A 13,180-nucleotide genomic window follows, 5' to 3' on the forward strand; every position below is an offset into this window, starting at 1 on the left:
GCTAACCATGTTGTAATGAAAGGGTAGCCACGTTTTATCTGCTTGTGAGCAACTGCCTGCTACACTGTGTGACTGGAATAATCAGCAGAAAGTCTACACACAAATGTTTGGGAGTCACTGCACAGACTGCCGGGGACAAGGTCAATCTTTCTCTGCTTCAAATCACCCATCGTTTCTGCAGCTAAAGGAAAGGCTTCAGCATCAACCAGCATCCTTCTGCACACAGTTCTTACATGTCCTAACCAAGGATGACAAAACAAAGACACATCTGCACCGAATTTTATTAAAGTAGGCTTCATCAGCAACTTGTAATATTTGAAAAAATATTCTTAACATTTTTTTTTTTTCCTGAAGAAGTAATGTACCAGCTGCAATGCTCAAATGTTGTGAGAAGTCTCTGCCCAGAAGTCAAACTTCATAGTGGTAGAAAAATACATTTTGTACCACATCAAATTGGTTTAATACAGAAAATCCTGTAACATAAGTTACAACTGAAGTTACTGGAAGATGTAGAAAAAAAATAAAATACAGGCAGCGTTGGTCACAGGTTAAAAACCAGCATTTCAAACAGGACTCAGACCATGTAGACAAGCCTAACCACGCTCCTTGACTGTCATCATCACGTTGTTACAACTGAACTGTCTACTGCAATAAGGTTTATTTCAGATTTTGCAAAATAGAAGTTTCTTAAACTCCTGCTCGTATATAAATCAACAACTTTTTGGCAGACAAACGTTGTTTAAAATGTCATAGGCTTGTTTTCCACCTGCAGTGCAACACCTTATCCAAAGTTTCCATGCAATGCCACAACCAAGGATGGTTTGTTGCAGAAGAAAGCACTTTTGCTCTTCACTCATGATGTTAACTAGAGCCTTGAACAAGGGTGAAGGGATAGACCCCCTGACTTTCTTTGAATTAAAGAAATGGAGTCAGACCCATTGACAACTCTTTGCATTATTTCATACTGGTCTCGTGGAAGGGAGGCAATGAGGAGTCTGCAGAGTGTGAATTATGAAAGACTGGAATGGACGAGACATTTCATATCATAATAAAGCCCTTCACCTGACGGCTCAGTGTAACAGTTTACTAGGAGATAATCCTGTTTTGGCAGGGCAGAGAACAAAACTTGAGGCAGTCTTTTCTCGGATGGTATGAGTAACCCAACTTTGCTGGCCCATTGGGCCAAATATTACACTTGAACAATTTGATAGTTACAACAGCGGCAGAGTTTAAAGAACTGATTTTTTTTTTTCCTGGAAACGTAAACATTATAAAAAAGTTTAAACAGGCCACAACCATAAAAGTTTTTGAGTTTAAATACCTGGGAAATTCATGCTTCACCAACAGATGAAACAGTAAGATACATACAAAAACAAGAGATACAAATTTAACATATGTTTAAAATAACTGGCTTTCACCACAGAATCTTTCTTCGAAGGTTACTTTCATGAGAAAACATATTCCCTGCAGCATGTAGACTCCCTCACAAGGAAGAATCAGGTCATGTCAGTTAGTCACTTACTGAAGAAACACTGCAGGGTTACAGAGTGTAGCAGCCTTGCAACTACCAAAGCACTGTCACAGAAAACATAGCAAACGATGTAGGCAAGAGCAGACTTGAACATGACACCTACATGGGCCACTGGAGTATACAAGACAAAAAAAAGATGGAGAGCTTCATACAGGGAATTTCCAGTCATTTTGAAAACCAAAGGTATTTTTTCTTTGCAAAATAAATATAATCAAAGTCCCCAGATGTTGTTTCTCAAGGCATGCTATAGTAGCCAATGGCTCAGATTCACATCTACAGAGACTGGTGTTTTACCTAAAATGGCTTTCCTGTCTCTCCAGTCTGTCACTTCTCATTTTCAAAGTCTCCTAAGTAGCTTTTGGATAGACATCGTCTCTGCATGCATCTACTAAGATTCCCTTGTTAATCCTAGAATCTCCTGTGCATGAAACTCAATGAGCAGAACAGGCCTGAACTGTAGCTAGGAGATGGTTTCAGCCTCTGGATTCCTCTCTAAAGAACAGAAGCGTATGACAGTTACACATAAATAGCATCTGCAAATACATATGCCGTATACACAGAAAAAGCAGTGAACATGAACAGATTTCAAGGGCTGACTGGACTCTAATGTAAGTCTTCCATCATCAGCCCACCTTTAAAACTTGCTCCAGGCAGTATGTCATTATGCTAGCGTGGCAAACAACTGGGATAACCAACAGTAGTGCTAATGAACAGTAACCCCATTCCTAGGCATTGCTTTCTTGAAATATACCCTGGATTCACAAAAACATAACAGCTTTTTGGATTTCAGATCTACCTCTGAGGTTAAACTGACAGCAGCAGCATTTGCAAATAACAGGAAAAGCTTAGCTTGTAAACCCTGTTATTTTTAAAGCATAATGAGAATTCAAGTCCTATTCCCCTTCACATTTAAAGGCTTTATGAGAATAATGGTACTTAGTGTGCCCTATTTGTAGAAAAGTGTATGTTTTCAGAGCACTATATATATATAAATATGAACTACTAACCAAAGTTTGATTTCAAACTAGAATTGCAACAACCCCTGCCTGCAATTTGGAAACATGGAGTAGCTCTTGTATCTCTTGTCTGTAAGCAGAGAAAAAAAAGGATTGTATCTTACTACGATCTAATAACCTCCACTAGGGAAATGAAAAACATATCATTAACTCTGTGGGATCTGACTGAAACCCCATGACTGACAGTATCGCCCCACGCTGTTTGCCAGATAAGAGCCAGGCAGCAAGAATGATTGGAGATTCATCAACCAAGAGTAGGTGGTTTTTGTTCCCAGTTGCTTAAGAGTGAAAGTTCAAGAATTATGTGTTTGTCATAGGCGCTGTGCTTGGAGACAGCACCTAATGGTGTCATTTATCTACTAGGACATTAGAGCTACAGTATGTTTCTGCCCAACTCCATTGCTACTTATGAAACTAATAATTGGCATGCTCTAGGACTCATAAATTATAAACTAATTTAGCCATTTCTTCCTGGTCCTCTGTGGAAATCTGGAAACATCTGACAAAATATTTCAGTTAGCTTGAGCAATCCTGGAATCAGACCCAAGGAAGCTAAACATCGTAGACACCAACTCAGGGAGGTCATAATCATGTTTCCATCCCCAGTCCCTCCGGGCATTGCTGTCATCAAAGTTCATTGGCCAGCTGTCAGCTGCAGTGAAAAGAAAGAGAAACAAGGAGCATGAGGCTTAGGAAAAATCCCTTCAAACTACAAGGTGTTATCATCACTGGCCATTTGAATTAGGAAAGATGAATTTCAGACTATAAGACTTGAGCTGTACAGCAGCAATTTTCAAGTGTCTAAAAAGAAAACATTGTTTTGTCCTTGACATACAGAAATATGAAGTTTTCACTTACCCACTTCCAAAAAGGTGATACTCACCTATGGCCTGCCTGACTTCATCCACGTTGTAGGTCACCTGAAGCTCAGGAATGTGCTTCTGCACCTCTTGTGCCAGCTCTTCAGGGGTGAAGCTCATGGCACTGATGTTGTACGTCCTCATGGTCAGCGCCTCTGCAGGGGCCTCCATAACCTCTAGAGTTGCTTTCAGGCAGTCATCAATATACATCATAGGGAGACGGGTGTCTGGCTTTAGGTTGCACTGAAATTTGCCGGTCTTTATGGCATCATGGAAAATCTGGACAGCGTAATCTGTGGAAAAGTGCAATGGATGTGTGTGCTCGTCTGCCTCAATCCATTGTTCACTTCAAGACAGTCAACACTCCTCAGATCACCTCCAAAATCTCCTGTCTAGGAGGGGAACTCCAAGCAGTAGAACTGTATACGATTTACACTACACAGCAGGAGTAAAAGAAGCCATCCCAAATCATCCTGATGACTTTGTGGCATTTACACATTGCAGCAAGACAGCAGAATTGGAAATATTTTTAAATGAAATGGTCTCAATGAGCATAACTAAGCCAAACTCCGTTGGATAGCATTTAAAAACAAAGACTACAAAGTACACCCTACATTGCAGTAGACAAAAGTAGTGTCATAACCATCAGTCCAAACAGGATCTCTACACTGATGTTCTACTCCGTTGCAGATTAAATTCTACAAACTGGTTAAAAATGACTGCATTGGCTTACATTTTTGCTGTCCTTGCCTGCAACACTGAGAAATACACACAAGCTGCTTACCAGTTGTTCCCCCTCCGGGCTGAGAGTCAGCAGAGATAATTCCTGGGTACCTCAGGCAGCGGAAGTCTAGCCCGTATCGGTAATGGTAGTACTAGGGAAGGAGGAGAGAAACACTTTTACACAAAAAGACTGGGCCAAACAACTCACTGCTTCCACAACAATCTCCCACAGGATGAACCTTCATTCTGTAATCTTCCCATGGCAGGGAAGGAAGGCAAGGAATTACTGATCAGTCTGCATTCTGTATCAGGTAGCTGATCTTTCTGCTCTTCCTTTTCTAGTTTTCATCCACATCAGTATATATGGACTGACTTTTAACATAAGGTCTAGATCTAGTGTGCAGAAAGCAGTAATTCCCATGTTTGAGACATTTCAAGTTAATACAGTCTTCAGACCTGCCACTGTCCTTCTTAAAATTAAGATGCGAAGAAATTGTGTGTAAAATAACAGCTTTAAGGATTTCGTGCTTCTAGAAAAAATATAAAGCCAAGAGAAAAGTTGTGTATGTACAGTCTCTGGCTTTGACTTTGGAGAGGGTTTTTGTTTTCATGACATAACAAACCATGACAGACTAGAATAGAATACTAAAGCCTAAAAGGAAGGAAAGAAAGGGCGGAAAACTACTACAATGAGAAATCTTCCAGAATCATTGAAGTTCTCACTGAACTTTCATGAAAGGAAGAAAAAATTCTTACTTCTCCCATGAGCTCAGCGTGAACCTTGGAGACGCCATAGATCGTCCTTGGCCTCTGAATGCAGAGATCAGGAGTTGGATCTCGAGGAGAGGTGGGCCCAAAGGCTCCAATAGTGCTTGGAACAAAGAGTCGCAAATTGTGCTCAGCCGCAATATCCAGAACATTGTGTAAACCTGGAACAATAACAGGATTTATCAGAACATCCACTGCACTTTCTCAAACCTCTGTAGGAATCACAAAATTGAAACCTTGTCACATACCAGTAATATTTACAGCTCTGGCTAGAGGGACATTTGCTTCTCCAACAGCACTGAGCAGAGCGCTATAGTGGAACAGCCAAGTTATGCGATTGTTCACCACTATCTCACGCAGATTCTTGTAGTCCAAGATGTCTGAGTAGATAAAAGGGCCTGAAAGAAATGGAAATAGAAGGAAATTGAATGACAAGAAGAACAAAAAGAGAAAAATTCTAGATTATACTCATAGATTGCTGATTCTTGCCCATTCTTCTGCTCAAAATTTGACTGTACAGCAAAAAACAGCACTGGCCTAATGATTAGTAGGTAACTAGGAAAAGTAGGGTAAACTGCTGCCTTTGCCTCAACACCACATTGATCCAAGAACTCCTGTTTTATCCCATCAATGGCATGAGAAAAAGGAACATCTAATATACATGTATAATTCAGATATCTAAGTACATCATTAAACAATGATGAAGAAAAACTTATTCGAGTTTCTAATGAAAATATAAGAATCCAAACAAACTATTCTACATGCATTTTGTCATCTAAATTGCCTCGGCTTGGAAAAAAGGGCACATTTTAATTTCCAACCTCCAAAATAATACACATCTGTTTTTACAGAAGGAACACGAAAGCTAATTGATTTGAGTGCTTTGGTCCAGAAAGTGGCAAAGAGACAGTGAAAAATGCAGCCAAAAATATTTAGAAAAAAGGGAATAACTGACATATGAAATCAGTATCAGGGCAAGACTTCAAACCAGGAAGGCACTATCCAGAAGTTTCAAGAAACAGTTTGTACAGTTTCATTCACTCTTCGTTTAGACTTTGGTAATCAGTTTATCAACATCAGAGGTGAAGTCAAGGTTTTTTTCCATATGTTCCCCCAGTCACTTACCACTATGAAAAACATGATCCGCAGGCTTTCTAATGTCAGACAAGATCACATTGTTCTTTCCAAATTGTTTCCTGTATAAAAATACCCACATGGTACAGTGAGTCCACAGTCTTTGTGATAATTTATGAGTTGCTATTTTGTTATTTTGTTCAACAAGAGCAATATCAGAAGAATAATAATTCCACAAGGAAATCAGTTATTCTATTTAAAAAATTAAAAAATGTCCTCTTCAGTGTCAATATAACATCTTTGAAAATGAGTAAACTACTCCTTGTAGTCCTTTTACTGAAAGACTGCATCTGGATACGTACGTCTTTAAGATAATGGAAAGCAGTTGAGAAAAAAACTCTTTCCTACCCTCTTCTCACCACAAGTTTTACTCTGAGAATCTAGTCCCCTACAGACACCAAAAAGCATACGCCACGGGGCTTGCTGTAACTGCAGCTATTTTTATATCAATAAGGTAAATACAGCTGATAAGTAATCTCTGACTTGTACTGCTCTAATCAGCACAAGGCTGTCTTGGAGAGCAAGACTGACTGAACTGGAGTACATTCCAGCCTTCTATTATTTGCACAATTTCATAGAAATGACTGAAATCATTCAATCTATAACATTGGTGTTGAATACAGCAAGTTTGCTCACTTTTGATCATAGTCCAAATCCTCTGCAACAAACACTGTCTACATATAAGTTACTCTGGAGCTGAGTGGATGTACATATAAATCATGATATAGACAAGGAAGAGATCTTGGAGCATTTTACATTTATTGATTTACTGCTTTTGCTGCATCAGTTCATCTTTCACCAAATTATAAAATATTAGGGTACAAGGTCTTGGAAGTTTTGTTTTTATTTGCACTGTACTAAATAGGGCGCCTTATTCCTGAAGTTACATAACTGAAATTCTCAGAGAGAGAAAAGTCAGCAGTTGCAAAGCCCAACAGCTGGGCAATTCGCAGAGGACTATGCACTTTTTCAAGTGGACGTTTGTACTTTTTCCTCTCCCATGGTACCTGCATAAAACCCCAAATTTTATCTTTCTTGAGCATGGAAATGCAACCTTATTTGGCTGAGCGCCCTCTGAGGATTCAAATTCTGAATGCTTCTATTTAACTGGAAACAAACTGAACCCAGTGGCTAGCCACCTAGACAAAATTATGTTATTTTTGGAACTGTGACCAATGTACACACAGGAAGTACGTCAGTGAACATAAAACAAGCACAGGAGTAGAAAATAAAAAGAGCAAAAGTATAAAGTTGTTTACCAAACCAAGAGGCAAAAAACTCTGCAATCATCACCAGGATTGTTTTAAAAACAGCTTTCCTGAAAAATTTTGCTTCTAAAAGTTGTGGCTAAAGCTTGAACTCCTCACTAATAGCAAGTCAATGAATCAGGACATACCTCAGAAGCTTAGCGAGTCCCACTCCAAGCTGGCCAAGACCACCTAAAACAGGAGAAAAAAATCAGAGGAGAGGTGGTATCAGAACATAGTATTGAAGTATTATATGAGTTGTATCAGAAATGAGTACTATTTCTCTTCTCAGAGTCAAAAAGCTTTAACCTGTCCTCAGTGAAAACCCAATGAACTGGTTTTAGCAGATTTCTGAAATAAAAATAGAAAGCAAGTCCACATGGGGCAATGATTCTAGCGCCATACAGGAAAGACCACAAGTCCAGCTTATTTCGTTTGGATTTTTTTTTTTGTCAAAGTGTTTTTGCTTCTGTTATTCTGCTCACTGGAGAGGGAGGAGGGGAGCGTAGAACTCGACTGAGAAGCTGGAGAAGGAATACAGTTATGATAGGAATGCTGACCTGTAATTAGCACCCGGGGATGATCAGACTCCGAAAACGAAACGGAGTGAAAGCTAGCATCAGAGGCCACCTGGCGGGGCGAGACGCCGATGCATCGCACGGGCACGATGGAAATCCCACACCCACAACCAGAGCTTTGTAGCAGCTGGCTGACAGCTCTGCTCACGGTTTTGACAATTGGCATCTTCCTTCTTCAATTAGGCTGTGAGAACAAGAGAAGGTATTAGTCGTGACTCAACCACACTGAACGTTTTAAATACTCCCTAAGAATACTCTGAAGAGTTTAAAAGAGGTCTGATGCAATACAAATCCGAGCTGATGTGCCAGCTGAGAGCCACGTCTGCTAGAAGCAGCCTGTGAAGTGACATGAATAGAGGTAATGTATTCAACAGGCAGAGCACAGGAAAATATCCACAGCCCCAGCCCAGGGTCCAATATAATGAACAGTGAGAACACAGCCCAAGTTTAAACCTTTTACACTAGAAACTGTGATTCAAAGCACAACTGGCAGAATTCAAGAAGTTCACCTATTGTGATTACACAGCTTCACTGCAGGTATCTGTGAGCGAAAGCTTTGTAAACTGCCACAAATAAGCTAACCTTAGCATTGCATCAGCAGGACTCGCTCAAACCAACAGTGGCAAAAGTCTCTTTAGAGAGCACTGCTCTGCTCAAACCTAACATGCATGATGGACAGCACCAGGAAAGCAAAGGAGAAGCTGTGTTTTATTTACTCAGGACTAGTTCCTAATTGCTTCACAAAAAAAAAAGCCATGATTCATAATAACACACTGTGAAAGGATCCCTATATTATCCTGAGCTATTCACAAGTTAGGTTTTTTGTCTCCCCAGATTTTTCCTACTGGGAGAGGAAATGAAGAAAAAATTGCTGGAAAATTGCCAGCAAATAAACTGCACATGCAACCGGCCTTTTGTGAGGTTATATTTTCCTTCCTTCAAATATAGTTCTTAAGGCACGGTCACCAAAATTCTTCCTTACCTCCCCTCAGACTTTTAGCCATCTTCCCCAAAGTGATACAACGAACAAACTCCAAGATGAGGACACCTTTTAAAAATAGCTTACATTTAAAACTGAGATTATGCTGTCAGTTCCTTTCTCACGTGTTCTTGTTGCATACATTATAAGTAAGAGAAATGGGGAGAAGGAAGGCCACAAGAAGTTACGGCAGCTAGCTGATGCAGATGAATTCCAGCAGCACCAATTTATAACACACGTAGAAAAGCAAACAGCTAATTAACGTGGCTGTTCCTTTCACTTAAGGCAACACAAAGCAGAAATTTTCCGATACTTTAAGGAGCCCTGCTATTTAAATACAGAAGACCTCCTAAATCACCTATCACATGGTTAAGAAGAGACCCTCAAGAACTGTGCATGATTAAAAATTCACATTTGCACATTAAAACAGAAAGAGATTTATTCTGAAGTGCATCTTCTTTGTTTCATCCTCCTTTTGAGATGTGTTGATTCACTTGTTTATTGCATTGAGAAGCGGGGTCAGTTAGTGCCCTGATGAATTCACCGTGCCTCTGCTGCACCTCACGGCCACAAACCCATTTATCAGGCTCCCTGATGATAGGTTTGATCTGTCACAGCCATATCTCTCCTGTCACGGTGCTAGAGGCAACTGCTCTAACCCCCTCTGGGCTTTGCACAGCTCTTTAATTCCTGCTGATACACCAACCCAGCACCGAGAGACCTGGGCACAGCAGGGAGAGCCCAGCCTGGGACCCCCAGGGTGCTGCTGGTCCTGGAGCCCCCGTGTTGTGAGGAGAGGATGCGAGAGCTGGGTGCTGGGACTGGAGTAGAGGAGGCTCCGGGGGAGCTCCCCCATGGCCATCAATACCCGCAGGGAGGTGTAGAAGGGGAGGAAGACAGCAGGCAAGCATATCCAGACAACACATAGGACATATTTCTCTCTAGGAAACCAACATAAGAAAACTGGCAGCACCAGCACTTTAAAGAGCCATGATAATCCCTTCTTGTTCCAGAATGGGATATGAAAATCGTTACAGTACTAAGGGAGCCTCCTATGATCTGTTTCCCAAAGTTTCCCCTCACAGGACCTCCAAAGGCATTTTACATTCGGAGCTCTAGATGCACAGTACACAAATTAAAGTTATAAAAATGCCATGCTAGGATCAAGTTGGTTTCCCACTCACTGGACTGGTTTCTCCAAATTCACTTGTGGAATAAACACGCAGTCTTACGCTAAGAATTTACTTGCAAGTCTAGGCTGACTCAAAAGAACCGTAAACATTTCATACCAGACACTGAAAAACCCTTGGTTTACCAAGCACTACAACTGAATGCAAAAACACCACCTACGACATGCACTTCTTGCTGTTTCAGATAGGAAAAATGGTATAACTAAATTCCAAAAATTGTCAGCAAATGCACAGGTATATAAAGAAATTAACAATATCCCTTAAAGCACTTCCCCAAATCAACCATAAGATAAAGCTCATTGCCTTTCAACAGCAAGTTGGACAGAAAGTCCCATTCTGCTAGATCAACATCTCTCATTTTAAATAACTTCAAGAAGTTGTTACCAGCACTGAACATAAAAGCATTAATTTAACCAATGTGAAAATTTTGATTTTGGGGGTAGGTTTCTTTTTCTTCCTGTCCCAAAGTGAAATATTTTTGTACATTTAGGAACTGGAGAAAAATCTCTCTCTACATGTATACACATATCCAACCCCCACCAATCCCTGTATTACTTTCTAACTTTTCAGTCACTGATTTTACTCACTGACTGAAATTGATAATAAAAATCAACTCTCTTGTTTTCTAAATTAAGTGAGGAAGCTTTATCCTGAAACATGGCTGTTATTTCCCCCAGCCTCCTAATTCAAATTAACAACCAACACTAATTTTAAGGATTATGAAATACACCCTAGACTATTTTTCTCTTCTGTACTCACCTGTCCCTCAGCTGGCAATAGGACAGAAGCAAACTGGAAATGGCAATTTATAGGACACTGCCTCTTTGGAAAGCCAATCAAAATGTGACAGAAAGTAGGAGTTGTCCCACACCTTAAAAAAAAAAAAAAAAAAGTGTGTGCGTGAGAGCAGCAGCAGCCAGGGATATCACTTTGTTCACATTTGCTTTATTTTGAAATGTCTGTAACTTTGTGATAGGTAGAGGTCTCCGAAGCTATGCAGCCAGGTCCATTAGCTAACAGGAACATTCAAGGGTCATAACTGAAGGACGGGTTTTAAACTAATTAGTTGCAATGCAAGGGATTAGTACAAAGCCAACACATGTTCAAATATAAAGCAAGAATCATTCTCCCTTGGATAGCAGGAAATTTCTACAGTTTATAAGAAGATTAAAGTACAGGGAGAGGGAAAAGAGGGAAAAAATGAAAAAATGGAACATCTTAAAAAAATAGCATTTAGCAAGTTATCTGCCAGCTGCTGTCCCATCATTAGCTTTCAGAAATGTTACACAAGTGGCAAGCACCTGTTGCTCATATAAAACACAAAAACATGTTTATAGGAGCTCATAGTTTCTTATGTATTAGTTATTAATAGAACATTACACCGATAAGAACGATAAGAAACTCAGGAGCTTGTTCTGGAAAATCCCATTAATAGAAAGTTTCGGAGAACATGGGAAAAGGGAGAAGGGTCAGATCCCAAAACAAAACCTCCCACAGTGCTCCTGGGGGCTGCACCTCTGCTGAGACACTGCAGGATGCTTCTACACAAAGCTAGCCACAGAAGTCCCAAAGCTGCCTCTTTCAAAGAAAGCCGTGATACTTCCCAGGGCATGGGATCTCCCGGATTCCCAGCCACCAGTTTTTTCAAAACAGCCTCACGCATACGGCCTGCACTGACACGCAGAGCTCCACGCTATTGCTCTCAGCCCCCTTTGGCTCCGCAACACACGGTTTCTGCCTCAAGAGCTGAAGAAGGGCTTATGCACTTGAAAGCTCCTCTCCTTTTTTTTTTTTTTTTTTCTTTTCAACTGTATCAAGAAGAGCTCGAGTGGAAAAACACTGCCAGCCTCGGGTGTTCAGAAGATGAAGCACACGTCACTCCGCAGGAAAGCCTTACTCACTGGTGCCCAGGCACTGCCAACTGGAAAATCCACCGGCTCACGCTGGGAATGCTCGCCCTGCAACAAGCAGGGGACACTCTCAGCTCAAATACCCCTTAAAGCAGCCTGCACGGCCAGAAAGCCATCATTCATCCCCTCTTGGTCTTTTCTGCAAATCGGAGAGCCCCAAGGGGGGGCTGCCGGACCCTGCTCCCTCCTCGTGTCCCCTGGTACGGGCAGAGAGGAGCGTGGCCGGGCTGCACCCTGCTCCTGTTATCTCTGGCTCGCACACGGGCTGCGGCAGACAGCTGTTGGCCGAGCTACGTTAAAATAACCTTGAGGCACATGCACGGCTGCCACGGCTCAATTTTCAGAGGGGACGACGCCGGAGCCCTGCGAAGGAAGGCTGCCAGCCAGAAATCTGGCCTCAGCACCCCGAATAAAGCCAGATTATGTAAATGACTGAAAAGCGCGGTGCTCTCGGGGTGGATAAAACCTGCTTTATAGCCAGCCGTTAGGATGAAACAAAGAGGCCAGTGTGAGTTATATGCATGATGAAACCCGCAAGCTCACAGCACATCCCCGGTAAAGCGGTGTCCCTCCTGCAACTGGGCTAAAAAAGAGCAAAAAGTGTTAAAGCCTGAAGCGCTGCTGGGTCACATCGGACAAGGGAGGGCTAAAATAAAATGAAAGGGGGGGAAGGAGAAGAGGGGAGCACCGCACCCCCAGCCCCGCACCACCACGCTGCTGCTCCTGGTCCCCTGGCAGCCCCAAAAGGGCTCCCAAAATAAAGGGAGTCATTCATGCGGACCGGGACCAGGATCAGGATCTGGAACAGGATCAGGACCAGGATTAGGATCAGGATTAGGATCAGGATCAGGACCAGGACCAAGACCACTCTCACCCACCGAGCTCCTGCTGCCGCCAGCCCCCGCTGCCTCTTGCCTGCCGCTGTTCCCCCAAAGGCTGAAAGGGGGAGGTGGGGAAAGGGGAGGTGGGAGAGGAGGAGCTGAAGGCCAACGTCATGGGGAGGAGAATTTGGGAGTGACGTCACACATTTGGGCGTGACGTCATGGCCTGGAAAGGGCACTGCTTCATTAGGGATCGGGGGCTCGGCAATAGGGCTTGAACGGGGGTGTGGGGTGGTGCAAGGTAGTGGTGTTCCAGTGCCTTAAGGGGCTGCAGGAGAGGCGGGGAGGGTCTGTAGGGACAGGACGGGGGTATTGGTGCTGGGTCCTGTCCTGTTTAACACCTTTAGTAATAGTTTGGATGAT

General features: G+C 42.2%; 1 protein-coding gene across 2 annotated transcripts; it reads right to left on the reverse strand.

Moving 5' to 3' along the window:
• Window positions 1–261: 261 nt before the first annotated feature.
• Window positions 262–12,871, reverse strand: LOC116487747 (L-threonine 3-dehydrogenase, mitochondrial). Of its 2 annotated transcripts, XM_032184898.1 has the most exons (10): window positions 12,815–12,871; window positions 10,786–10,897; window positions 7,840–8,041; window positions 7,429–7,471; window positions 6,024–6,094; window positions 5,147–5,296; window positions 4,887–5,059; window positions 4,192–4,282; window positions 3,431–3,700; window positions 262–3,199 (listed from the first exon to the last, which is right to left on the reverse strand). In XM_032184898.1, exons 3-10 carry the CDS (start codon window positions 8,021–8,023, stop codon window positions 3,060–3,062), a joined length of 1,122 nt encoding a protein of 373 aa, XP_032040789.1. In that variant the 5' UTR covers window positions 8,024–8,041; window positions 10,786–10,897; window positions 12,815–12,871; the 3' UTR covers window positions 262–3,059. The 2 variants fall into 2 exon arrangements, with proteins under 2 accessions (XP_032040789.1, XP_032040790.1); XM_032184899.1 differs by lacking the exon at window positions 10,786–10,897 and having other exon boundaries at window positions 12,815–12,861.
• Window positions 12,872–13,180: the final 309 nt, after the last annotated feature.

Source organism: Aythya fuligula, chromosome 3 (genome assembly GCF_009819795.1).
Source record: "Aythya fuligula isolate bAytFul2 chromosome 3, bAytFul2.pri, whole genome shotgun sequence".
NCBI classification, from domain to species: Eukaryota; Metazoa; Chordata; class Aves; order Anseriformes; family Anatidae; genus Aythya; species Aythya fuligula.

Coding starts and splice junctions, on each gene's coding strand:
- LOC116487747 (XM_032184898.1), bottom strand. CDS start 8,023: ATGCCAATTGTCAAAACCGTGAGCAGAGCTGTCAGCCAGCTGCTACAA. Junction 5,297..6,023: donor GGATCATGTTTTTCATAGTG/GTAAGTGACTGG, acceptor CATTTCTTTCAG/GCCCTTTTATCTACTCAGAC. Junction 3,200..3,430: donor TGAAGTCAGGCAGGCCATAG/GTGAGTATCACC, acceptor TTTTCACTGCAG/CTGACAGCTGGCCAATGAAC.